This window comes from Spermophilus citellus (assembly GCF_964194105.1).
Source record: "Spermophilus citellus genome assembly, chromosome: 7".
NCBI lineage: Eukaryota > Metazoa > Chordata > Mammalia > Rodentia > Sciuridae > Spermophilus > Spermophilus citellus.
Window position 1 is genome coordinate 154590258 of NC_138188.1, and position 26457 is coordinate 154616714.

A 26457-nucleotide genomic window follows, 5' to 3' on the forward strand; every position below is an offset into this window, starting at 1 on the left:
CATCCATTGAGACATGGCATACACACTGTGGAGCCAAGTTGCCTTAACTCACACCCTCTTTGTGCCATTACTGCTATATGACCATGAACAAGTTATTTCCACTTTTCTATCTCAGTTTCCTCATCCATAAAGCTGGAATAATGTTAACATAATAGGTCTAAGACTAAATAAGCATCTGTAAATTATGTAGAATTACAGGGTTAGTTATTATTGTATTATTATTATCATTATCATTATTATTTCTTCTGTTTCCAGCTTGGATTAAATTAGGCAAAAAAGGGCATTTTAATAAAAAGTTTTAGGAAAATTCCAGTGATTAAGACAGGATTAAAATAAATTTAAAAAGACTAAAAAAAAAAAAAAAAGAAAGAAAAAAATACTACTTTTTGCACTCATAACCTTCATATATAACATTGTTCATTATATAATTTTTTTTTTTGAGTAAAAGGAAAAAAAGTTTTATTGCTTTGCTAGCAAAGGAGAAACACAGGAAACTCCTGTCCCAGAAGCTGTGATTCTGCCCATCAGCAGGAACAGAGGTTTTTAAAGAGGTGACCCTATATACTATTTTTCAAAGTAATTTGATTTTTTTAAAAAATTAAGTTCTTAAATTCCTTTTTCTAATGAGAATCATAATGAAAGCATCCTTACAATAAGTTTTGTAAGCCTACTTATAACCCACCCTGATATTTCTTACCATAGGAATTAGACAAAGAACTAGAATTGAAAAATTAGGCATATTAGTCTTGAAGAATAATATTCAAATTATCAGTTACAAAATAATCTTTGTTCATGTCAGTTTAAAAGATTAAAACAGACATCATTAACCAAAATATATGTATGAAGACACAAATTGGTATCAACATACTTTATATACAACCAGAGATATGAAAAATTATGCTGTATATGTGTATATATATGTGTAGTAAGAATTGTAATGCATTCTACTATCATTTAATTAAAAAAACAAAAGAATAAAACAGGACTAGTTTTTCTTACATGTGTGTGACTACCTTCAATGATATCTATTTACGTCAAACCCTATTTCAAAACTCAACTATCAAAGATAAAAAAGGTATAGAAATAAAAAAGAGGTTATCTGACCTATAAAAATGTTGGCCCTCAAATTTATAAAGGAAGCCAAAGTTTCTTTTTAAAATTAATGCACATTATCAAGCACTACATTTGTTTCCTAAATCAACAAATCACCAGTCAGGTTTTAAAATTAAGACCACTTAATAAAAAGCCAACCTTGAAACTCCTGAATGCCAGCTAACTTGGGTGCATCAAGAAGCCAGTCAGTGAGCGTCTGATTCTTAAAAGCAATGCTGCGAAACTGCTTCCCACCATTCACATTCCAGGTTCCGACACATACTCTAATTTTCTTGGGTTTTGAATACTTGTAGAAGTTCTCACACATGCTCTTTAGTACTTTTGAAGATGCTAATCAAAAACAAAACACAACAGAATTTTAGCTGCATTATGCCATTTATAAAAATTTATTTTCATAACTGAGATATGAAAAGTGTAATTATCATCACAAGCACAAATAAGATACATGCACAGGCATAAAAATGATCCAGCATTGAATGCAAAGCCCAGCTTGAGGCAATTAAGCAACACACTTTTTAAAAAGAAATCAATAAAAACAAATATAATAGCCAAAGTTAAAAAACTATTACAAAATCATTACAGCAACATACAACATGCATAATAAACAGTTCCATTACAATGAAACATATACTGTTTTACAAAGTACAAAATCTACAAGTTGAACATTTTTAGGAATACAGTAACTGGACTTTAAACAATTTTTATGAAGAGACTGGTAAAAACATATTTTATTTCTCCTCAAACAAAAATATTTAAGAGCATTTATTTTTAAGATTTTTGCTACTGACAGGTAGCTTGATAAATAATGGCAAAAATATATATTATGGAAGATATGAGACAGCTGAAAATGAAATAGAAACAAAAGTCCTTAGCAATGGTCCATGAGGCCCTAAATAATTTATCTAATCCTTCTACCTTCTCCTTTTCACTCACTGCTCTGCCACTGGCCTCCTACTGTTTCAAAAAGATACCAGGTCTACTCCTACCATAGGGCCTTTGTCCTGGCCATTTCCACTGCCTGCAACGCTCTCAACGCACCTCCTTAAAGTCTTTTCAATGAGGTCATCCCTGACCACCTTATTTAAAACTGCTGTCTGCCCCTGACCTTCCATTATCCTCTATTGCTTGTTTTTTTCTCTAGCATCTACCATTTACAAACTATGTACAGGTTGAGCAACTCCAATCTGAAAATCTGAAATCCAGAAATTTTTGAGCACAAATGTGATGCTCAAAAAGTTTTGGATTTTTAAGTAGTTGAAATTTTGGAGTTTCCGATTAGGACACTCAAGCAGTAAATCTATGCAAATATTTCAAAACTCTGAAATATGAATCACTTCTGCCCCCAACCATTTTAGATAAGGGATATTCAACCTGTATTGAGATACTCAACCTGTATTTTATTTATTCATTGTGTAGCTATCTCCCTTCATGACAACAGAAAAAAGGTTGGTCTTGTTTATTGAAATATCCCTAGCAACAAAAAAGATGCCCGATACAAAATAAAATACAAAATTGCAAAATGAATGCTCAATACATTTTGAATTCTCAGCCTCTCTTCTTGCATATTTTTTGGTGTATCATCTATCTTGCCCTTCTAAGCCTACACCCCATTTTAATGAACTTCTTGGCACTTAAAAATGAAACTTTAACAGTACCTCAACCTAAAACCACAATATTTGCACTTAATTGGCAGTTAACTGGTAAGAGAAAAAGGAAATCAAAACTATTTCACCTTTTACCACATAATCTTACATTACTATGATATTATGAAGTATCAGTCTACTGATAAAATAAGAGTGGAAACAGTAAGGATTATAATGCTTTAGGATTATTATGAATATAGTTTTAGTGAAAGAACTGTTGGTTCAGATAATAAGCATATCCCCATTGTTTCAGCAGTAGGTATGCATTTTTCTCACTCTCTTGCCAGTGATTTGACTACCTGAAGAGGTATTTGGACAATAATAAAATCAGATCATTTGTTTTGGCCTGTTGGTATGGTTAATTGAAAGCTGACTGTACCTGTATAAAAATCATTCTCTATTACTATGGTTTATCTTTGGTCTTTATCATTAAAGTCACTGCCATTGTTACTACTGTGAAGAGAGCTTCTAAAATACATTCTACACTGAAATACATTCTATGATTGTATAACTTGAAATATTAAGCAAGAGAATAATGAATAGCATGAACAAAAAGAGGTTGTGGCATTGTATAAATTAATAAAGTCAAATTGGTTTTTAAATGGAATAAGGTAATATGTATACACATACATATATGTATATTTGTGTAAAATATACAGACACACACACATATACACTAATGTACTTAAAGAAATAATGAATCTATGCTCAAACAACAGATGTCCATCCCTAAATACCACATCATTTCAGAAAATCATTATATGATCCCAAAACATAGCCAAGTGCTCTCTTCCCTACTCTTCTCAAAAGATTCAGAAAAACTAGGCAAAACAAATCTTAAGTAATTTGATACCAAATCTTAACAAGGGGAAAAAAAGATGTTATTTTCAGCCAAATTTCTGGCATGAGCTTTGTTGCTTTTGTTCCTTTTGCCACATATTCGTCTTTAAAGACAAAATCGTAAACCTTGTCCACAGAATGAATAAATGGGCTCCTCTGAATAAATAGGCAGGAAAAATAATAACCTTTAGGTATTATGTACTTAAGTCTTCTGACTTGGTTAGTAATACTAGTGTTTTTAAATTAAACAATTTCAGATCATATTTTAGTGCAGGTCTGTAGTTATAGAATATTGTCATCCAGCTGGGCGCAGTAGTGCACGCCTGTAATTCCAGTGGCTTAAGAGACTGAGGCAGGAGGATCCTGAGTACAAAGCCAGCCTTAGCAAAAGTGAGCCATTATGCAACTCAATGAGACCCTGTCTCTAAATAAAATACAAAATAGGTCTGAGCATGTGGCTCAGAGGTTGAGTGCCCCTGAGTTCACACCTCATTACCACCCCCTCCCCAAAAAAGAATATTGCCATCCATAATGTAAGAAAATGTGACAATGCTTTTTCACCACTGTGACTGCCACAGTTGAGAAGCTACAAATAACACAGATAGCATTCTGAAATTAATCCAAAGGAAGGTATAGAACTAACAATGCTTGTTTAAAGAAATTAAAAAATGAAATTAAAACTAGCTGAATTATCTTTAATTGGAATCAAGCCATTGATATGAGAAGATACAGAACTTTGTATATCTCCTTCTGAATGAAGTACTTAACTTTTAAAGTAACATTTTTCTTTCAGATTAAAATAAAATATCAATTTATCCTGTTAGAGTCTGAGGACAAAATGAGAAAATTTCCAATTACATCTTTTTATTTGTGTACAGTATAAACTTTAGAAAAAGAAAGAAAAAGTTGCTTTTATTTATAGATCAATTGACTATACTGTACCTGACTGTAATGTCTGTTCAGAAACTATGGATGCATTAAGAAGAAAACAAAGAATCATTAGTAAAACAACAAGTTACAGTTAAAATCCAGAGTGTTATGATAAAACATTCTGAGATGATCTCACTTTTCTTTAAAAAAGTCAATTCAATGACTTGATTTTTTTCCTGTTGGCTATAGGACACCAAAGATTACAAATAGATGACAATAACTGAAACAAATCCTCTGCATCAAAGGATATTCTACAGTGACTCAGCTCCACTGTTTCACAATCAGAAGCCCAAAGCCTGCTCTTTCAGTTGCTTCTGTGTTTGTGTATATGTGTGCATGTGCACATGTTTAAGGATATGAATATGAAAACTTAGGAAGGTGAAGACTCTAAAGATATGGAAAGTACTGCTCTAATACATACCTTTAAGTATGTCTCCTGAGACTCACCAGTTGATAAGTACTATCAGTTCAGCTGTAACAAGATATATACATTCTAAAAACATCACTGTATTATGCAAAATTGTGCCAATTCCCAGAGGGAATTGGGGTTTATGAGGAAAATAGGGTTGGGGCATCACATTAAAAACTTCAACAGTAACATACCAAAGTGATAGGAACCTAATAAACACAATAGCATGTATTATGCATGTTAAAAGGTTACAAAGTGCATGAATACTACAATAATGCACTTCATCTTGAAAAGATATGAAGTTAACTTGTAGAAATGGGAATCAGAAGGGCATAAAAATTGTGAATGCTAGCAGAAGGGTTATTGGAAAAATGGACGAGCAGTTGAAGTACCAGATGAGGATAGGTATGGCTCATAACACACAGGGTGAATTGGGGTAAAGAAGATGTTTTAAGATACATGCTTATGTGTATGTGTGCTTTACATATTTGTTATTTGTACCCATCTCAGTTTTATTGGATATAGTTTTCTACATTTACCTAATGTTGCTTGCCAGCAAAATCACACATAAACTCATGCAAAGTTGGCATTATGCTCAAATCACTCCTAATATATCAACCATATTGGAACAAATTCCCAGTCTCAAAACAAGCGTTATAGCAGAACTGACTGCACTAATTTTTTAAAGGCATATTTTACATCTAGTAAAATGTGCAGGAAACTAAAAATCTGATGCTCAAGTTTGGGAATTACTTGGGTTCTTTGCTGCACTTTTCCTTCAACCACTTACTTTCAATTGTTGCTTATTAATGCCTCCACATCAAAGTAGGCACAGGTGGAAAGAGGTGACAAAACATAAATCAGTCAGTCTCTACTTTTGAAAGCCAGGAAGAAAGCCTGAAGTCAATAATAGTAGCTAAGACCAGATCTTTTTCCCCAGAGTCTGAGGAGTCAGTCTTGGTCCCCTAGCCTCTAACAGATGCATGAGGAGCTGATCATAATCCCTTCAGAGCACTGTGTGGAATTCTAAGGGCTCACAATCACCTATTTGGCCAAATAATTAAACAAAAGGACATAACTTGATGCATGAATAATTTTCTTCACTTGAGCAGGAAACACTAGAAGGTTTATATGGGGCTAACAGTAAAAAAAAAGAAAATGTCAACAGCGCTATAAAGTCAAAATGGAAAAACAGTGAAAGTATGGAAGAAGTCCAATTTATTTTGTCAATTATAAACCAATAAAGCTCAGAGGTGAAAAAAAGGAACACTAATCTACTACGTATATAAAGAATGCTGAGTTTTCCTACAGTACTATTTTTATGTGCTCACTGACATAAGAAATTCATTTGATTTTAAATAAAGACAGAATGGAAGATAAAAAGCTATCTTAAAAACCATATATTTATGCCAAATATTTTTTTAAAGAGAGAGAGAGAGAGAGAGAGAGAGAGAGAGAGAGAGAGAGAATTTTTTAATATTTATTTTTTAGTTCTCGGCGGACACAACATCTTTGTTGGTATGTGGTGCTGAGGATCGAACCCGGGCCGCACGCATGCCAGTAGAGCGCGCTACTGCTTGAGCCACATCCCCAGCCCTATGCCAAATATTGAAATTAGTAATAGCAGTTAATGACCTGTAATAAGCACTACTTTATATTATTGATTAATGTGATTTAATATTTATTCCAACTATCACAATAAAGTTAAGACAAAGTACAGAATTTTGGGGGGTGGCGATTAGAAAAATAAACAACATATTCATTTTTTCAATAAAGTATTTAAAATATAATTAGATTATTGAACGCTCTATTATAAGTGCTAGCTGAATATTATATGAAAACTCACCTATTATAAAGTTGGTAATACATAAGATCATTTACTCCCTCACTTGTTATCTAAGAAGAAAATATGCATAATCTAGAGAAGAAAATATTTGGCCAGTTTCTGTTTAAATAATACCACTAACAGCATAAGCATTTTTAAAAGACAAGCTACAGTTGAAGAATGCAATTTTTAAAAATCACCTTTACAAAAATTCCTTCCAAAACTATTTAATCAACTATGATCTAAATATTATTTGTTTTAATGTTTACATTTACCTCTTCAACTTTTACAAGAATTCTAAATTACACAAAATAAATAAAATATAAAGTAAGTACACATACCACGCAAACTTCCAGTAGTTAAAAGTGCCCGAGCTTTGTCAGCTAAATCACTGTTTAGAGTGTTTCCCAGTAGCAAAACATCAATGGCCTCTTGCTTGGAGCTATCAAAGAAGTTATTCTGAATTGTTCTGGTAACAGAACGAGCACCATCTTTCAACTTTCCAGCCTGTTGAGGGAGAAAGAAACATGAGTTTTCATTCTAAATACTGTTCATTTTACTTGAGTCAACATTTTGCAAGTATAAATTGGTTTCATATGATTTTAGTTTAAAAAGGACCTAATCACCTTACTTTGCAGGTACAACCATTACATTAAAAGGCCTCAAGATGTCACTATTTCCTTTCTTCTCTCACATAACAGTTCACAAAGAAAGAAAAAAGCTAAGTGCCACAATTACATCCACTAGTGATACAGAGAAGTAAAGGAAATAACCAGAAGTGTACTTATATAGTTTGTATATTTAGAGTCATTTTCTGTCCTATACAAATATAAATCATAAAAATAATAAACATATTCCTACAGTGAGGTGATTATGACTTTTAATGTATATGTCTTTTACTTAGGCATGTTAGTTATCACAAAGAGGATTCAATTTGATCTTACAGATTTTGACTGTCCAAAACAAACAAACAAAAAAACTCCCAAAAATAAAAACGAAAACCCCCAAACTCTTGCCTTTTAAAAAATAACTTTAATTTGCAATATACTTTTCTTTAAAGGAATAACAATAATTAGACTTCTTTTCAGAATAAAGAGTCATTTTCTTCAATGCCACCAAATGAATGCCACTCTATTTTTACTTAAATTTCACATTAAAACATTGTTTCCCTTCAGATGATAACATACACAAATGATATTGAAAAAACACTCACCATTCACATTATCAGGCAATTAATCAAAAGGAACCCAGAGAAAGGAAAAGAAAGAGCAGTTCAGATGTTAGATTTTAGCTCATTTCAGTCTAGTATATTTAATATAAAAAGGTTTTTTTATATTATATTATTATCTACATATTGTAAATGATAAAAGTCTACTGAAAATATATGTAACTTCTGTACATATATTGACTTAGTCATGGAAGAACAATAAAGGCAGATTATTTTAAGCAATAGTTGTAGAGAATCAGCTTTTAATAGCAAGAAGTATGTCTATTTAAAAGAAATAAATGAAAGTTTAACAATTTCAGGTTTTCAAATATAGGAAGCATTTAAGAAGTAAATATTTTTAAAAGTCAATGCAAACTATTCCTAAGAGTTGAGCAAAAGAAACTCTGCAAGTGAGGCCAATATCTCTGAGTTGAGGCATAGCATTTTATGAGACAGAAGAGGAGAAATTCAGATTTGGAAAATTCAAAAGACACAGAGACGACAAATGTCTTTACAGAATTTCCATTGCTATATTGAAGTTCAATGTGAACTATAAAAGTTGTAAATGTTCTCATTTCTATTCCTTAAATAATGAGGGATTTTAGAGATCTGAAATATTAATAGATTCAAGTGAAACCAGGATCCATTAAAAGTTAAACACTATTTTAAGGATAAAAAATAATGATAAATAACCCAATATACTTCCAAAATTCCACAATAAGGACCAAATACTAAAGGGTAGTCTACAGATAATATCAGCAATCAAAAAATAATGATGAAAATCAGAATTATAATTAAATCCGTATCTTGTACTTCTCTGGCACATTCTGACAGCCTCATTTTCAAAGCAAAATAAGTAGAAGGATAAAAACTCAACAACAAAGCCCTAGAAATGTTAATAGTAGGTTTTGCATAAATTATTGATGGATTTATTTGTCCATTCAGCATTTGTCATATATCTATTCAATGTCAGGTGCTATGTCAAGTTCAGGGGACACAAAGCCATATGAGATAGGATACTATATTAGGAGGACCACGGTAAGAAAAAAAATCACTTTCACAATTAATATAAAGGATAAAAAAGTAAAATATACATTCAAGGTAAAAATCATAAAAATAGCAATACATGCTATCTTAGTGGATTATCACTGATTAAATTAGTCTCATATACGTACCCTTCTCAAAACTAAAAAAAATTTTTCCATTTAATTATTATCACCCACCATAGAAGGAAGTATCAAAGAGGACACAAAAGCATGATAAAACAGAATTCTAAAGTAGATATCTATTAACTTAAAAATCTGTTAGTTTTTTAAAAAGTCACTTTAAAGCTTTATTAAGAGAAAATGGAAAAAAAAAAGAGAAAATGAAAGACTATCATTGGTAATATTATTCTAGATCTGGATCTACCTTAGCCTTCCCTTCAAGAGCTCCAGTTCCCGCATATATCTTACTGATGGAATCACCATTCACAGACCACATGGACCGAAAAACTTCTTGAAAGCGAGTCACCAACTGAGGTTTTTCAGCCAAGCCAAGAGCTTCCAACTGTTTAGCCAGCATCTAAATCAGCAAACAAGAACCTTTTATAAACATAATAATGAACTGTAATGACTCTTAAGAACTTATTAGAATCAAATAAAAATTTATAGTTATAGGACAATGAGACTGGTTTCTGAAAACATGAACATTTTACTAGGCTGTTGTTTTCTACCACTTCAATTTTTGAAGTACATGCCACACCAATGAAAACTAAAGGAACTTTATATTCCCTTTATTAATAAAAACTTCTTTCTGATTAAATGATAAAATTAATCTTCAAGTGTTCCTATAAATCAGACTAGTTTACCTTGATCACCTAAAAGATATAATTAATCAACAGTATTCATCAGAAAACATTTATCTAGTTTTCCCAAATATATATGGAAATAGCAAAGTTGCTTTAATTTTTGGATGTGATTCTACAAGTTTGGATAATAAAAGTCAAGAGAGTAAAAAGAAAAGGAAAGCTGCTCTTAAATTGTCACACAAATAAAGAAAATAAGTTATAGCTTTGCATACATCATGACAGATTTTTATATATCAAATCTATATTGACAGTATGTACAAAGGAGAACTAGGAGGAATACAGCAGGCAAGGAATTTAAGGAGCTCTGGGATACCACAATTCCTCCATCTCAGATAACAAATAGTACAAGTGTTCAGAGAAGTTTCTGATCATTACTTTATGTGAATTCTAGCCTTGAAATCTGGCAAAGTCAAAGCAATACAAAATCCCTCTTCAATCTGCTTCTCTTACTTGGAATCCAGTAATATTCTGTGCCTTTTATTTTTACTTAACTCCTATTTATGTTTTCTTTTACCTTATATTTTAAGCATAGTGATTATCCATAATTATATAAGAATCAAAAACTAAAATAACATTAAAAACAGTAAATAGATTCCCCAAGACTTAGAGCAGAGTTGTTCTTTGCTAGAATGGAAAACAAAATAAGCCCCCAGGACAAGAGCTCCTTCATCATTTAAACTTTCCCCTTTCAAGGAAGTGGGTGAAACTGATCTTACTTCACTATTAGTTTGTTTTTGCCTACCCTCAAATTAAAATTTGTAACCAGTCAACCAAATATTGTACCAGGGAACATTCTTGAATCTAATTTCCAATAGTGGAAGGTCAGCTAAGACTGATCCTGCAAATTAACACCTGTTATACTTTTCATTGCAAGTTTTAAGTATTTCAATAAGCTTACTCAGAATCCATGAAAGTATATTCAGTCACTTAAAGCCAGAACATGGAAAAAACCCGTGGCAATGTGATAAAATCCATCTAAATAATCAACATGCCTTTTTCCCTCCTTTTCTTTTTTCTTGGAATTATTGGAATACTATAAATAATCAGTTTTTCAAAGAGAATAGAAGGAAATAGACAGCTACATAAAGAGAATGTGAGGAACAGATAAAGGAAAACATTTAAATCAAAAGGTATTTTAGCAAAAAAAAAAGACTAGAAAAGAGGTAGAAATGCTTTAATGAAACATAATTTCATTTTTATATTCTGAAAAGAAACTAGTGAAAAATATAAGTATTATAAAAGCATTCAAAGAGGCATATGGTAGAGGATACATGCATTTTAATTTATTTTTTACCTCTAGGCCAAGAAACGCCTGCACACTATTTGTTCTATCAAGACAATCCAAGCAATTTGTTCGAACTGTACCACTCTGGCATCTGTAATAGTTTCAATAAAGTTAATACAACTAGTTTGCAACAAAAATAAAACTAAAACAACTGAGTTGATTAAAATAACTGAGATGATTAAAACATAGCATCCCTTTCATTATTACAATTTTCAAACATACTAAAAAGATGAATTATGCCATGACTATCCATACAGTCACTATGAAGAGTCTATAATGTGTTCACATAGTGCCATATAGTCTTTATCTATGATACACTTATTTTTAATTAGGCCAGTAGTCTGGAACTAAACGAACATTCAGGTTCATAATCCTATAGTCCTTTGCACTTAAAAGATAATCAAATATTCAGGGAAAGAAGTTTAGAACAGATATATTAGGTAGGAGGGAAAGGGAGAGAAAAGGGAAATTGCATGGTAATGGAGGGAGACCCTCATTGTTATACAAAATTACACATAAGAGGTTGTGAGGGGAACGGGAAAATAAACAAGGAGAGAAATGAATTACAGTAGATGGGGTAGAGAGAGAAGAGGGGAGGGGAGGGGAGGGGGGATAGTAGAGGATAGGAAAGGTAGCAGAATACAACAGTTACTAATAGGGCATTATGTAAAAATGTGGATGTGTAACCAATGTGATTCTGCAATCTGTATTTGGGGTAAAATTGGGAGTTCATAACCAACTTGAATCTAATGTATGAAATATGATATGTCAAGAGCTTTGTAATGTTTTGAACAACCAATAAAAAAAAAGAAGTTTAGAAAATTTAAGATCTACCTTCTCTATTGATTATCCTATAACATTGCTATGGCATTAATACTAAGTAAATTTAAAAAGGTGAAAAAATTAAAAATTTAAATGTTATTCAAAGTTTACCTCAACCTATATTCTGAACTTAAATCCTACAATATTTACTTTTTTTCCTTTATTGCTTATACAAAACTGAAAATTTAAATTACACTAAAGCAGAGAGTAAGCATATGCCATTTATTTCTATTTGCACTTAACAGTTTTAACCAGGGTCAAAAAACATTAACACATTAATTATTTTTAAAAAATGGAATAGTTTCATAGATAACAGCAAGAGGTCTAGAGCCAGATGTATCTTAGCTCTAATACTTCCTACTCATGTGACTTGGAACAGATTAGAGACTATGACTTGATTTCCTCAAATGTAAATGCACATAACAGAGCCTATCCACATAGCCACTAATATTGAAACACAGACTATGCTGCCTTTCCCATAGTATGTGCTCTTATTTGTTGAATTCTATAGAAAATTCAGCATAAAAATGATATTTAAATTATAAACTTTAATTTTAAAAAGGAAATTAAAGAGTCCAAAGATAAGAATAAATTTAAAAGTATAGCAAAGTTTCAATTTAAAGAACAGAGAAAGACAGCAGTCAAACCTTTGAACTTCACTTCCATCAAAATAAAAAAATCCATCATCTAGAAACTTCTGGACTTGAGGTTTAAGAACACCATGTAATTTTTCTGCCTTTCCTCCTTTAACCATTTGATGATAATCAAAATTCACCATATGGATATCAGCAGCATGTTCAGAAGCTTTTAAATGACTCTGAAAAGTAAAAAAGGCAAATAGTAATCTGAATGTTAAATATGACCTTATTGACACTAACAGTAAAATGGAAAATTACCTGCTGGTACCTAATGTCATGTATTCCCTAAAACCTCATATACTATCCCTGAGAAACAGAGTGACATAATTAATACCAGGAAACTTAAATAATATTCTGGCCTGATTTAGAAAATGAAAAATTATTTCCAATCACAAGTATTTTATTTTCCAACACAATTTAGTAACTGTTTATACTAATTACAGAATTTCAAAGTATTCTCTTTTTGTAACACAAAGTATCAAGAACTGAAAGATTAATTTTCTATACTTTCATTTAATAATACATTTTAAAGTACACTACTAAAAATTCACATTCTAAAGTATAATCTGTTTATTAACAATACTTATACCACAAGGTTAAAATATAGCCAAATAACTAGGTTATTTTTTAGACATGTGAGACTGAACTTTAAAAAATGATTTCTACCATTTTAAGTTTATAATTTTATGTAACATCATTATTTATATTAATTCAATATTGATTCAATAAGCATTTATTTATTTTGTTTTGTTTTTGTGGTGCTGGGGATTGAACCCAGGGCCTTGTACATGTGAGGCAAGTACTCTACCAACTGAGCTATATCCCCAGCCCTTAATAAGCACTTATTAAAAGTAATTTTCTTGAGAAGCCAGGCATTTGAGTTCCTTTCACTTGTCTTCTCTTCATCTACACACGACGGTATAGTGTTACATGTACACAAATGACTCTGGCTTCTGGGACATAGGCAATCAATAAAGGAGGAAACTGCCTGATATTTCTCTACTAATGATAGATGAACACTTTTGCTTGGGGGGGGGGTGGTGGTATTTTTCTGCTTCTCTAAAAAATTAAACAGCAGATTAAAAAAAGAAGGACAACTGTCTTGAAAGCTTTCCAAAATTAAAATTTCAGCAGCACAGTCTAAACTGTTCTCTAATGGTTCCAAAGAATTAGAGACTCCAATAAGTACTAACCTTTCTCTAGGAAATAATTTATATCCCAGGAGAATCTGATTATTGTATTATTTTTTAAAAATACTATTCTAGGTGACCATGGTCCAGAACAAAAGAAGAAATGGCCATACTTACCTGGAAAGCCTTACTTAGCATATGTTCACCTTCTTTAGATCCAAGCAAATTTACAATTATTTGTTTGCCATATAAATTCTTAAGTGTTCTAAAATGCCTATTGAGGAGAAAAAGGAAATGAGCATATGTCAAATGATAAGCCACCCAAAAAAACCAGAATCCATTTTTTTTTCCCGCTTTACAGTTATACGTAGTTGTTGGGTTCATCTCTATAAACTCACACATACACAGAATTAAGACTTCATTATTAAACAGAACCTAGGTGGCAGTATTTTAAACTTAGAAAATTGGCCAAATTGGGTATAAACCTTATACCTCTGAATTTAAGAAAACTCAGTTAATGCAATTTCCTCTCTGACTTATGGACTCTCACCCATGCTGAAGCTATAGACTCATCCAGCCCCCTCTCCACTCTGGAAGACTGGCACCAGACAAAACAAGGTATCAGCTTGGCTGATTACACAGTAAGGTCATTACATACTCTGAAAACATTTAGAAGGACCTCCTTACTAGGTATAACTCTTGAAAACTAGGCCCTGAATATGAGTCTTCTTTCTCTCCACTTTCAATCATTCCAGAAGCTATACAGCAGTCTTTCCCTATCTGTGGTTTCCCTTTTCCTTGGGCTTCTGGGACATAGGCAAGCAATAAAGGAAGAAAAATAAAAAAGTTTTAGTTACTCAAGATCAACCGCAATCCAAAATTGTCAAAATTGGTCTTGATTCTTTCGAGAGAGGGAAGCCAAATTCACATAATTAATTTTTTTGTGTGTGTGTGGGGTGGGGGTGAGCCCAGTGGTGCTTAACTATTGAGCCACATTCCTAACCCTTTTTATTTTGAGACAGGTTCTCCCTAAGTTACTCAGGGCCTCACAAAGTTGCTCTGGCTGGCTTTAAAATTGCAATCCTCCTGCCCCAGCCTCCTGAACTGCTGGGATTATAAGGCATGCACCACCACACCCAGCTACACAACTTGTTTATTACAGTATATTGTTGTTAACAGTCCTATCTTATTCGATCTTGTTCCTAATTTTTTACCTTGCTTAATGTCTAAACTAAATTTTATCACAAATATATATGTTTAGGAAAAATCAGTATACAAATAGATATATGAGGTTTCAGGCATTCCCAGGGAGGAGGGGGTGTCTCACAATGTATACCATGAGGATAAAGGGGACTACCAGATAGAGGGATACCATATGTAGGAAATAAAGCATGAGCTTCATCTGTGATTTAAAATTTTCAAGAAGGAACATTTAGAAAACTAAAATGAAACAGTGGTCATTAAATGTTTTATTTAATTCAACACACCTAAAATATTTCTACATGTAATCACTATAAAATAAATATTGAGATATTTTATACTAAGTGAAATCAAGTACACATTTGACATTTATAATACATCTCAGTTTGGACTTATCACATTTTAAGTGCTTAGCAGCTATATTTGGCTAGTAGCCAGCAGGGAACAATGCACCCAGAATGGAAGTCTTAAGGCTAAAAAGATTAAGATCCACCCCTAGAAGTTATAACATTACAGTCTTCAAACTGAATTAGAAGTCAGAGGAATTTTACATGGCATCAAAAAAGTTTAAAGCACTTAGTAAACACAAGTAATCTCACTGCTTAACAATATCAAAACTTATAGCACTATGTAAAAATAATGAGTCTTACCTGTCAAAAGCAGGTGCATTAGCTTCAAAACCTCTTGACATACGGACACGATGGGATCCCACCTTAGACAAGAAAAATATATTTAATCACATCAAAAACCAACATGTAGACAAGAAAATATCATTGTTTGAAATATGTAACAATCCATTTGTTGAACACACAGTAGTAAATCAAATAGCTGATGACAATCTTAAGTTAATAGATAACTTTCCCTCTTAGATCTACACAATCAATTCCAAAAAAGATTCAGATGATATTTTTACATCTCCTGACCTAAATAAATTACTGCTCTTCCAAATTGCCTACCACTACTATGTTCATGTGTCTTTCTCTTTGCTATGGTGAATACTTCATAATCACCTCTCCCTCACCAAAAGCTCCAATGAATTAAAAATGTAATTCCTTCCAGGAAAAAGACCCTTTCCAAGTCAACCTCAAAGCCATGCAGTTAGAGTAACAGCACATTTTTCAGAATTAGAAATTTGGGATTAAATGAAATATACAAGATAGAACATATCTATCTGCTGTATATTCTCATAATGTCTCTTTCTACACATAGGAGTGTGGTAGAGAGATGAGGCAAGACTGAGGAAGATCTAACAGAAGAAATACAAAGGTAAGACCAATTTGAACTTTAACATTTTTCTCTGAGATGCTAAGATCAAAGTTCCCTAGAATTCATTCTTGCTAATCTGTGAACAAAGTGACTCTAAGTGTAGGAGGTATAGAAGGAGGGTTGCCATATCAGTCATATAGTTTGACCAAAAAAAAAAAAAGAGAGAAAATAATCTCTAATATGCTTATCCAATCTCAAAACTGAATTGAAATATTAACATCAAGTATTCTCACTTGCTGTCCTAAATCGGACAACATAAGGATTATCCTGATAACCAGTGGATTCTCTTTTTTCTTTTTTATAAGAATTTGAATGCTCTAACTTAGATTCACATTTATACTAACTGAATCATTTGATTGAGTTTCATCCTATACTACTTGAAAGTCTTCATAAAATTTTAAAATTAGAAAAATGTGAGGTGGGGTTGTGGCTCAGTGGCAGACCACTTGCCCAGCATGTGTGAAGCACTAGGTTCAATCCTCAGAACCACATATAAATAAATAAATATTTTAAAAGTACATCAACAGCCAAAAAATATTAAAAGAAAAGAAAAATGTGTGCCTCAGGGCTGGGGCTGGGGCTCAGCAGTAGAGCTGTGTGGGGCCCTGGGCTGAATCCTCAGCACCATATAAATAAAATAAAGATATTGTGTCCACCTACAACTAAAATAAAACATTTTTAAAAAAGAAAAGAAAAATGTGTGCCTCAGGAGATTAAATATTTTAAACTGGAGAAAACTCAGCAAAAGTTGACACCTTCTCTTTAGCATGATCTCAGGTTAACTGCCTATACATATACAAAAGTTTAAGACATAGCATTTTTTTATTGTTTAATATTTATCTTGCATAACACTGTAATTATCAATAAGGTGAAAAAAAATATAAATTCTCATGTTTTTAATTAATGCCTGTGGTTGTTCCCCACCATCCCAACACACAGATACCTGTAGGTGGTTATCACAGCTCTGATAGCAATAGATTGGTTAATTAGACTGGGTTTTATTACTCATTGTTAAAGGAAAAATTCCGTAATAAAAGAGCTAATATAAATTGTGATAAAAGAGATACTCCAGAATTATTATTATTATTATTATTATTATTATTATTATTGTACTGGGGGTTGAACCCAGGGGTACTTTATCACTAAGCCACAGCCCTAGCCCTTTTTTATTTTTGAGACAGAGTCTTGCTAAGTTACTTAAGGCCTCACTAAGTTGCTGAGGTTGGCTTCATATTTACAATTCTCCTGCCTCAGCCTCCCAAGTTGCTGGGATTACAGGTATGTGCTACCACGTCTGGCATTCCAGAGATTTTTAAGGCTTTCAAATAACAATGAATTTACCTAAAAAGAAAAGGTTGCATCAAAGATGTACTTTTAAATTTTTAACTGGATGATATGGAACATCATTTTTCATTATTATTGCATTATTATTTAATTGTTATAATTTTTCATTATTAATGTTCTTATACTTCTGACCTTCAACCAAAAATCAAGCACATGGCATTAAATGAGAAAAAAAATTCATCATGTTTATCTTTTAAGACTTTATAAACTGTAATGTAACAGAGTAGTTGCCAACACTTAAAATATATTCTTACTTATGAAGCACTTTTTACAACTTTATAATGCCTCAAAAGAATTCATACTGATAGTTACCAGTTCTATAAAAAGTCTCAAGGAACAGACTGCAAACTGGAAAGTATTATGGGCTTTGAATCTCTCATAGCAACTAGTATAAAATAATACATACTAGAAGAACTTAATTATTAACTAGAGAGATCAGCATGGATGAGTGATTAGAAGTTATTCAAATGAGATTTGAGTTGGATGTTGAAGGACAACACATCTTACTTTTGGAAGTAGAAGATTCCTGTTAGAAAACAGCAAAGCATAAAGTAGAATAGGTAGAGTAAACCAGATTACGAGGAGGTAGGTCTCGGGTATATATATTTGTGAAGCCTAATACATCAAAAATTAAAAAAAGAAGTGTCAGAAAGGTAACCAGAAACAGAGCCTAGAAAGATGAGATTGGTTAGAAAACTGTAAGAATCTTCAGGGTCCAAAGAAATTATGAGACCTTAAGTGAGATGAAAGGAGTAAAATAAATACAAAGTCCCAAAGCCTTGGAGAATGCTAGGGCAAAGTATTACAGGACCAGCTGATTCAGACTATTACAATAAGATGGTGTACAACAGAAGTTCTTGACTCTGAATGGAAGGGCACTTGCTTAAAAATGCATTCCAGATTCTGCTTTTAGATGATCTAAAGTTGAGTTGTGAATCTGCATTTTATCACCACTTCAGATGATACTTTTAACCTTTTGATTAAAAAGCCACAGGGGAATTAATTAAAAAGATGCAAGTCAAAGAACAATTGCCTAAGGATTCTCTATCTACTAAAGTGGGACATCTCACTAGTCAACACTAAATTCAAAGATCCCTTAAAATAAATTCCAGTTCTGAGAACACATAAAACACCTACTATCCATTAAAAGCCACCCTAGGTTAACAAATTACTTGTTTGCCTTCTATGAAACAATTAATCTTTGGACTTGGCATTTTAATATTTTTAAAATCAATTATCTATTTTTCTAATCTTTAAAAATAGTCATATATTTTCATTCCTTTATTACCTACTATTTTAGAATGGAGCAAAAACTACTTTGGTATAAAAAACACTCAAGACAAGAATCCATTCCTATTCAAAGGAAGGTTGACTTTAAAAACTGCTAAGCTAAATAATTGTGAGAAACACTGACTTGGGCTAGGGGTCCAAGGTAAGATCCTTTTCTATTCCTTTTCTTGATGCTATATGCTAAGGTACAAAACTTACTAGATTATACATACCTAGAAGCCTAAAATGTTTATGATTTATTCTTTAGGCATAAGGATTTGTGAATTAAAATATAAGATTGTACTACTGGATGAAATTTGGTATTATGACCTTATATTTTTAAAAAATGTTACAAAAATCAGCAAAGGAGATTTAAAAATTATCAGAAAGCATGCTGAAGATGATCGTCATCACAGACTACCAAGTAAAATTCCTTTAGCAGATACATTATTGGTGATAGCATCAATAGCTAATCCTGACATGTTGCTGACTGTGTCAGGCACTCTTCTAAGTGTTTTTCATTTAGTCCTTAAAACAACCCTATGAAGGGTTTTAATATTATTCTTGTTTTATATATAAGGAAACTGAGACAGGAATTAAATCTCTTGTTCAAAATCACACAGCTTATAGCAATAGAGTTAAGTATGTTGGTTGAAAAGACAGTATTGAAGCTTTAACTATTACATGCTTCTGCCTGAAGATTAAATTATTATATACTAACACTGTAAGATAATAAATATGTAAACACTGTGAAAATCAATGTGCTATAAAAACCTATTTTTTTTTTTTTTTTTTTTTTGGTACTGGGGATTGACCTCAAGGGCACTCAACCACTGAGCCACATCCCCAGCAGTATTTTGTATTTTATTTAGAGACAGGGTCTCGCTGAATTGCTTAGTGCCTAGCTTTTGCGGAGGCTGGCTTTAAACTCATGATCCTCCTACTTCAGCCTCCCATCTCCCAAGCCACTGGGATACAGATGTATGCCACCATGCCCGGCAAACATCTAAATTTTTAAAATGAAGTACAGCAGCTGGATTTTAGTAGGGTTTGCATATGGTCTGTCCCCCAATGGTTCATGTGCCAGAAGTTTGGTCCCCAGGGTGACACTATTGGGATATGGTATGGAATTGTTAAGATGTGGAGTCTAGAATGGAAAGTCCTTAAGTTATTGGGAGCTACCTCAGAAAGGAATGCTGGCTTCCTGGAGTGAGTTCTTGTGACAGCAAGTGGTCATAAAAGCCTGAGCCACATCAGAATTTCCCTCTGGCTTCCTTTTCCCGGACGTGATCTCTTTCTCCCAACATGCTCCCACAGGCCATGCCATCCAACATTAGGCCTTCACCAGAGGCTGAACCAATAGGGCTGCCCAATATTGGACTTTCAGCCTTCCCAACCATCAGCCAAAATAAGCCTCCAAGACAAGACACTTCTCAGATCCTCACTTGTGAATCCAGCTAACATTATTAAATGGAATAGAATAATCAGTGAATTAATTAACTATCCTGAAAATTTAGAGAATATGGAAATTTTTTAAGAGAAAAAAATAATAAAAATTGAATGTCAAACATACTTGCAATCCGGGTTGCTCCCAGAACAGTGGAACAGATCCCCGAATTTGTATAAAGGAAGAAATAGAGTCATCCAAGTACACAACCTGCGGAAAGGAAAGAAAATAACAACAACAACAGCAATGTATATTTTCACAGGTGGTGGGGTTATTACCTCTGTATCAGAAAAACAAAGTTACTACAATCTGTTGCACATTTTTAGTTTATAACTTATCTCTCATAATTTGTCCTAATCAAAGTATCCAAAATATGTCTCTAAATAAGTTTGATTTTTTTCCAGTTAATAATATTAATCATCCAAATAATAAAAAGAACCTCCTTTCAAATCTCAGAATTTTACATACATATTTTTGTTTCCTTCAATTGTTTTCCTTAGCTTTTTTTTTTCCTTTTGCAGTGCTATCCCCTGGTAAACAAAGAAAGAGCCTTACACATTCTACTACAGAGCTACATGCCCAGCCTTTTAAAATTTTTATTTTGAAATACAGTCTCACTAAGTTACCCAGGCTAGCCTCAAACTTGAGATCCTCCAGCCTCAGTCTCCCAAGTAGCTGGGATTATGGGTATGTTGCCACTGAGGGTAGCTACCTTAGCTTTTTATATTTCTCAAAACTTAATTTGATAGATCTGAGTTGGACTGGTACATGGCCTGAATTTATAACTATATAGTTTTACAGGCAAAAATGTAATTTTTAATTTTTAGGTAGTACACATATTTATCTTTAAGAGTTAGATTTAACTGCATAAAAAATATTCTTCTTGTCTAGCTCTATAATTGAGGATTTTAATTCAATATCAAATGTACACCACTGAGTGTGCCATGCTAGTTAGTGAATAACTTGTTAACTATTTGAAGAGTCATACCAAAAGAAGTTTTTTTTTTGTTTTAGGGAAGCCTTCCCTAGAAAGTTGCCAATTATACCACAGATGAGATTACAGATGTCAAAATGAGTTCTGTCTCAAATAAAAATCGGTTATCCTAGTATTATCTGTGCCTCTCCTATAACACATTGATAAGCAATATAAACTGTATATACCTGTTCTGTTTCTACAAAATTGGCGACGTGACCATCATCATTTGTCCCCCGGACATTAAACCTTGTCCCAGCTCGTTCACAGCTTAATCTTGAAATGAGGCAAGCCTTTGCCTGTTTATGAGCAGCATAAATTGTTCTTATTTCCACTCCCCCACACATGAGGCGTAATAACCAATCATCACAATTCACACCATAGTGCTTGAGATGCAAATGCAAAGACTGATTCCTAACAGAAAAGGAAATAACTGCATTAGGCAACTGAGTACTAAATAACAAAGTACAAATATTAAAACAGTGCTCCCAATACTACTGAGCAGTGCTAACATTAAACAATAATGTTATTAAATTAAAAGGCAACAAAATAATTCAATCCATTACATGTACTATGAGGGAAATCATTTTTTTTAATATTTATTTTTTTGTAGTTGTACACAATAACTTTATTTTGTTTATTTATTTTTATGTGGTGCTGAGAATTGAACCCAGGACCTTGCACATGCAAGGTGAGTGCTCTACTGCTGAGCCATAGCCCCAGCCCCAGGAAATCATTTTTTTGTTTTACATCTACATTCCATTTGTTATATTTTATGTACAATGTAAATAACCTAACATTTCAAAATCTAGTACATACATACCCCACTTTATAAAGCTGTATTCACAGACTCAACTTTAACAAGGCTCTATTAATTTAAATATGCCATACTAAACAGTACCACTGAGGTGTAGGCATAGTGTTTTCCACTGCCCCAAATACTTTTTTTTTTTTTTTTTTTTTGGGTAGTGCGGGGGATAGAACCCTGGGTCTCATGCATGCTAGGCACACACTCTACCACTAATCTACACCTGTAGTACACTCCAAATATTTTTAGAATTGTAGGTAGCAGATGGAGCCTGATTTATAAACTTTTGCAGGGGAATAGTTTTATCCAAACAAATAGATAAAAGCAATTAAAGCAGGGAGCAGGGCTAATGCTACTTCCAGATTGGCTTTCTCACCCTGCTGGTCACTACTCAGATCTCTACTGAAACCTCAGTCCTCCTTAGAACTAATACGAAAGACTCCAACCAAACATTAAGAAAAATGTTTTGAAAAAACAAGTGTTTCGAGAAGAAAAACAAGAAACCCTCTTTCAATTCAAAAGTGAATTTTCTGTATTACTAAATTTGATTCTGAATTTTAAAACTCTGCTACCATTTTAGGCAGAAACCTTTCTTAAGGGGCTGTACATTAGCTTGCCATCTTAAACTAGATAAACAAATGTAATAGCATTTGCTTAATAAAATAAGAGACAAGAACAGTAGTAGTTCTTGGTTGTCCTCAAATCCCTGCCCTCCGCTACAGGTACAGGTACAACTGCTGCAACCCAAACCCCTTTTGTCCATTTAAGAAAGTACACTAAATGTAAATGAGTCATGAGATTACTACTGGGATAATATTAAATCTGATGACCATTACTTATTTAATGACTTTAGGTTTCATATTTCACTAATACTTACATTCACCTGAGTGTGAATGTTGAGTGTGACCCAGAACACCCAAGGCACCAGGGCTGATAGCTATGTCATGCTATTAAGTTAAGAGACTCACTTGCAATCATTAAGTAGACATTGAACCTTATGTGTTTCATACCGGTAGAGTTTCTTCCTCTGCTGTGAGTTCTCATTTTTCTTTACTATCAGTGTGTCACTCTCTAAATTCTATTGAAACCCAGAATGGCAGCAGTTTCAAATCTCCAATGAAGGGGCTGGAAGTGTAGGTTAGTGATTGAGCATTTGCCTACTCTAGCACAGGTAGGGCCCTGGATTCCATCCCCAGCATCGCATACAAAAAAATCTCCAATTGTAAATAAAACTACTTTGTTTTTGTGTAGATATTTGGCACTCTTTAGATACAAATATTACTTGATCCTGAAAAATATTTACACTAAGCTGTTAGGGTATAGAATCAATTCTAAAAACTTTGATTTTTCTATGCAAAATAAAATTCACATGCAAATCTTTAGCAAAATAATAAAAATTGTAAAACGAGGAAACTTCACCTTTGGTATTTTAGCCATCCCTTTGTTCAACCTGTCTCCTACTGCACAAAACCCTCAGACTTTCTGTGATCTAAATTTGTCCCCATCTCCATCCTTAATTGAATGAAAACATAAATAAATTACTCCTACTGATTAAACTTTAAAGTTGTATATTATCTGCAACTGCTTGGCTCCCTGAGGTGGCAGGAAAGCATTTTTCTCTCAATCTAAGTAATTTGGGACAGGAATAAGGAGGGACCAAAAAGGTAACAACAGCTGCCCAATGCACAGCTGCAACACATTTACCTTTTCCAAAAGCCTTCAATGTCTTTAGCCAGAAAAAAAAAAAAAATGTAGGATTGACAGAGTTTTAACTCTTGCCTATTTCTGAATGCTAGACCAAAGTACATCCATCATCACTAGCTTCTCTGAGCCAAGAGGGCTTTCTGCCCATTCAACTGCTCTATTAACCCCTCCACAACTACTTATCTCTTCTTTCCCATCACTCAAGTCTCCTCTTTTGCTATAGACAGTGCTATAAAGCTCTGATTCATTCTGCCTTCTCTGCTCCCCTGTGTCAAGACCCTTTCATGTAAGCTATGAGTTAGTTTCCTTCCCTAAGGCTGTGGTTGATTTTGACCTACCTGAAAGCGAAAGCAAATGGATCATACCTGAATGCACTACTCAAAGACCATAGAGTGATGGTAAAAGTGTGAGGGGGAGAAAATACATAGGAGAAAATGTCTTGAATCTGAACTACTAAGGAAGGCCAAGAGCAGAGAGTCTGGGGCTTTGGCCTTATAGCATATGTCAATATAATGAAATAAAATCTGCATAAAGCATTAAGGAGAAACATCAAGGTCAATGCTGGCTGTAGACAACAGAGCTACTATACTAGAAGTCTGGTCTGCTACATAGAGCCATACTAATAGAAGTGTTCTATTTACTATTCATGCTTATTGATAACTACGCACAGTTATGCACCATCATGTAATATATCACAGTTAGCTACATATGTAAGTTTTATTTACTACAGTACTGGACTTTTCTTCACAATCTGTTACTCTTGAATTGAAGTCATCTACTTACAATCTTAAAATTAAAAATGTAAGAGAATATTGATTTAGAATGATGACAACGCCAGACAAGAGCTTACTAAGAACAGTAGATATGAGTAACACAATTTTATTACCATTAAAGTCATTCCCAAATTTATAACAAATATTTTAAGTCTATTCTAAAATGAAAGGTCAGTCAGGATCAGGAGAGAAAATGAATTTTATGTCACATGCCAACTTCAATAAACTGACAGTCGCTACGTGCCACAAGTGCTCTGTTGAGGACTCAGAAGCAGAAAAGAAGAATCAGTAGAGTTCATCCCTTGCTATCTCCAGAAACAGCAATTGATGGATATCATGACCACAAAGACCAAGTTGTTGCACAGCACATGATTAAAAAGGGAAAAAAATGAAACATAGACTCACCAGAAAAATCTGTTGTCAGTTGTGTGTTCTTGCATGCTTCGATGTGCGTTAAGACTCAGATCTAAACTGACTCCAGAAGCAGACCATGCAAAATAAAAGTTTCCTGAATTCAAAACTTTTCGCACTTCTGAAATACGATCCTCATCTGAAGCATCAACTCGAAGAGATATAAACTCAGTGGAAGTAACTCGAAAAACTTCAGATTCTTGAATTTTTCCAACAGACATACATCCAGTGACTAGGACCAGATAATGTAACATAGTATCACCTGCAAAACCCAAAGATTTTACTGGATGAAAAATTCCAATATTTTTATGTTATTTCAAGTTCTTCTTTCTTCTTGTATTTCCATTTTTTAAATCTGATATTTTGATTATTCTAAATTTGTAATGAACATGTTTAAACTCACTAGATTTTTTTTTAATTGGGAAAAAATCCTTATTTAAATACCTTTTTATAATAAGCATTTAAATGTTAACAGGAAAAGCTCACATTTACAAAATTGTTCCTCTACTTAATCTGAGCCTATAAAATCTATCAAATAAAAAATATCTTTTCTAGGGCTGAGGTTGTGGCTCAGTGGCAGAGTGCTTGCCTCATGCAAGTGAGGCACTGGCTTTGATCCTCAGCACCACATAAAAATAAACAAACAAAATAAAGATATTGTATCCATGTATAACTAAAAAATATTTTAAAAATATCTTATGATAGAAAGTTCAGATGAGAAAATGAATGTGAAAGTTCTTTGTGAACAGTAAAAGTGGAAAAATAGTATATAAATTTGAGCTGCTCATGATGATATATGGACAGAAAGCAATTTAGTTTATAAAAACGTTCATAGACTTTTTTTATTTAATTAGAACAAAATCCTATGAAATTAGTATGAAGTTATAAATTAGCAAAGGTGTATTCTAAGCACAATCTCTGACATAGGTAGAAGTGGCTCTGAATCTTGGCTCTATGATTTATTTTCTAGGCCAACTTCAGTACGTGAGCCTAACCAACCTGAGATTATAAAAAGGGATTAAAACATATACCTCAGGATTACTTAAAATTAGCGATGCACTTATGCACAGTGCTTTACATATAATTTATTAATAACAAAAGACAAATCTCCATTTTATAGACCAATGCTACTCAAAGCATGATCCAGAAACTGTAAACAGCACACAATGAAAAAAGTTGCCTGTACAGAAGGGAAATCAACAACATCTGTGCCAAGTGCGGTGGCACACACCTGTAATCCCAGTGGCTTGAGAGGCTGAGGCAGGAGGATCATGAGTTCAAAGCCAGCCTCAGCAATGGTGAGGCGCTAAGCGACTCAGTGAGACCCTGCCTCTAAATAAAATACAAAATAGGGTTGGGTATATGGCTCAGTGATTGAGTCATCTTCACCTGAGTTCAATCCTGGGTATCAAAAAAAAAAAAAAAATTCCAATATCAATAAATTCACCCTTTAGTTTAACTGACTCTTTTCTTCATAGTTCACTAGACTTTATCAGTGAAGGAAGCCATGTGTTGGATTTATATGACAGTGCAAGCTCCTTTCTTACTCACAGACCAGTAATAGCCCATAC

The 26457-nt window shown here is 33.2% G+C and overlaps 1 protein-coding gene across 20 annotated transcripts in view; it reads right to left on the minus strand.

Moving 5' to 3' along the window:
• SYNJ1 (synaptojanin 1) overlaps positions 1–26457 on the minus strand; it is an 83918-nt gene that overhangs the window by 38420 nt on the left and 19041 nt on the right. For 12 of the 20 annotated variants that reach the window (XM_081302897.1, XM_081302898.1, XM_081302884.1 and 9 more), the window contains exons 4-13: positions 24881–25148; positions 21379–21604; positions 20344–20427; positions 15542–15603; positions 13869–13965; positions 12571–12740; positions 11111–11192; positions 9378–9530; positions 7102–7267; positions 1252–1443 (exon numbers count right to left, since the gene is read on the minus strand). In XM_081302897.1, coding sequence (XP_081159023.1) covers positions 1252–1443; positions 7102–7267; positions 9378–9530; positions 11111–11192; positions 12571–12740; positions 13869–13965; positions 15542–15603; positions 20344–20427; positions 21379–21604; positions 24881–25148 — 1500 coding nt within the window. The remainder of the gene's footprint in view (positions 1–1251; positions 1444–7101; positions 7268–9377; positions 9531–11110; positions 11193–12570; positions 12741–13868; positions 13966–15541; positions 15604–20343; positions 20428–21378; positions 21605–24880; positions 25149–26457) is intronic. The other 8 variants (XM_081302892.1, XM_081302903.1, XM_081302893.1 and 5 more) reach the window with 1 other exon arrangement.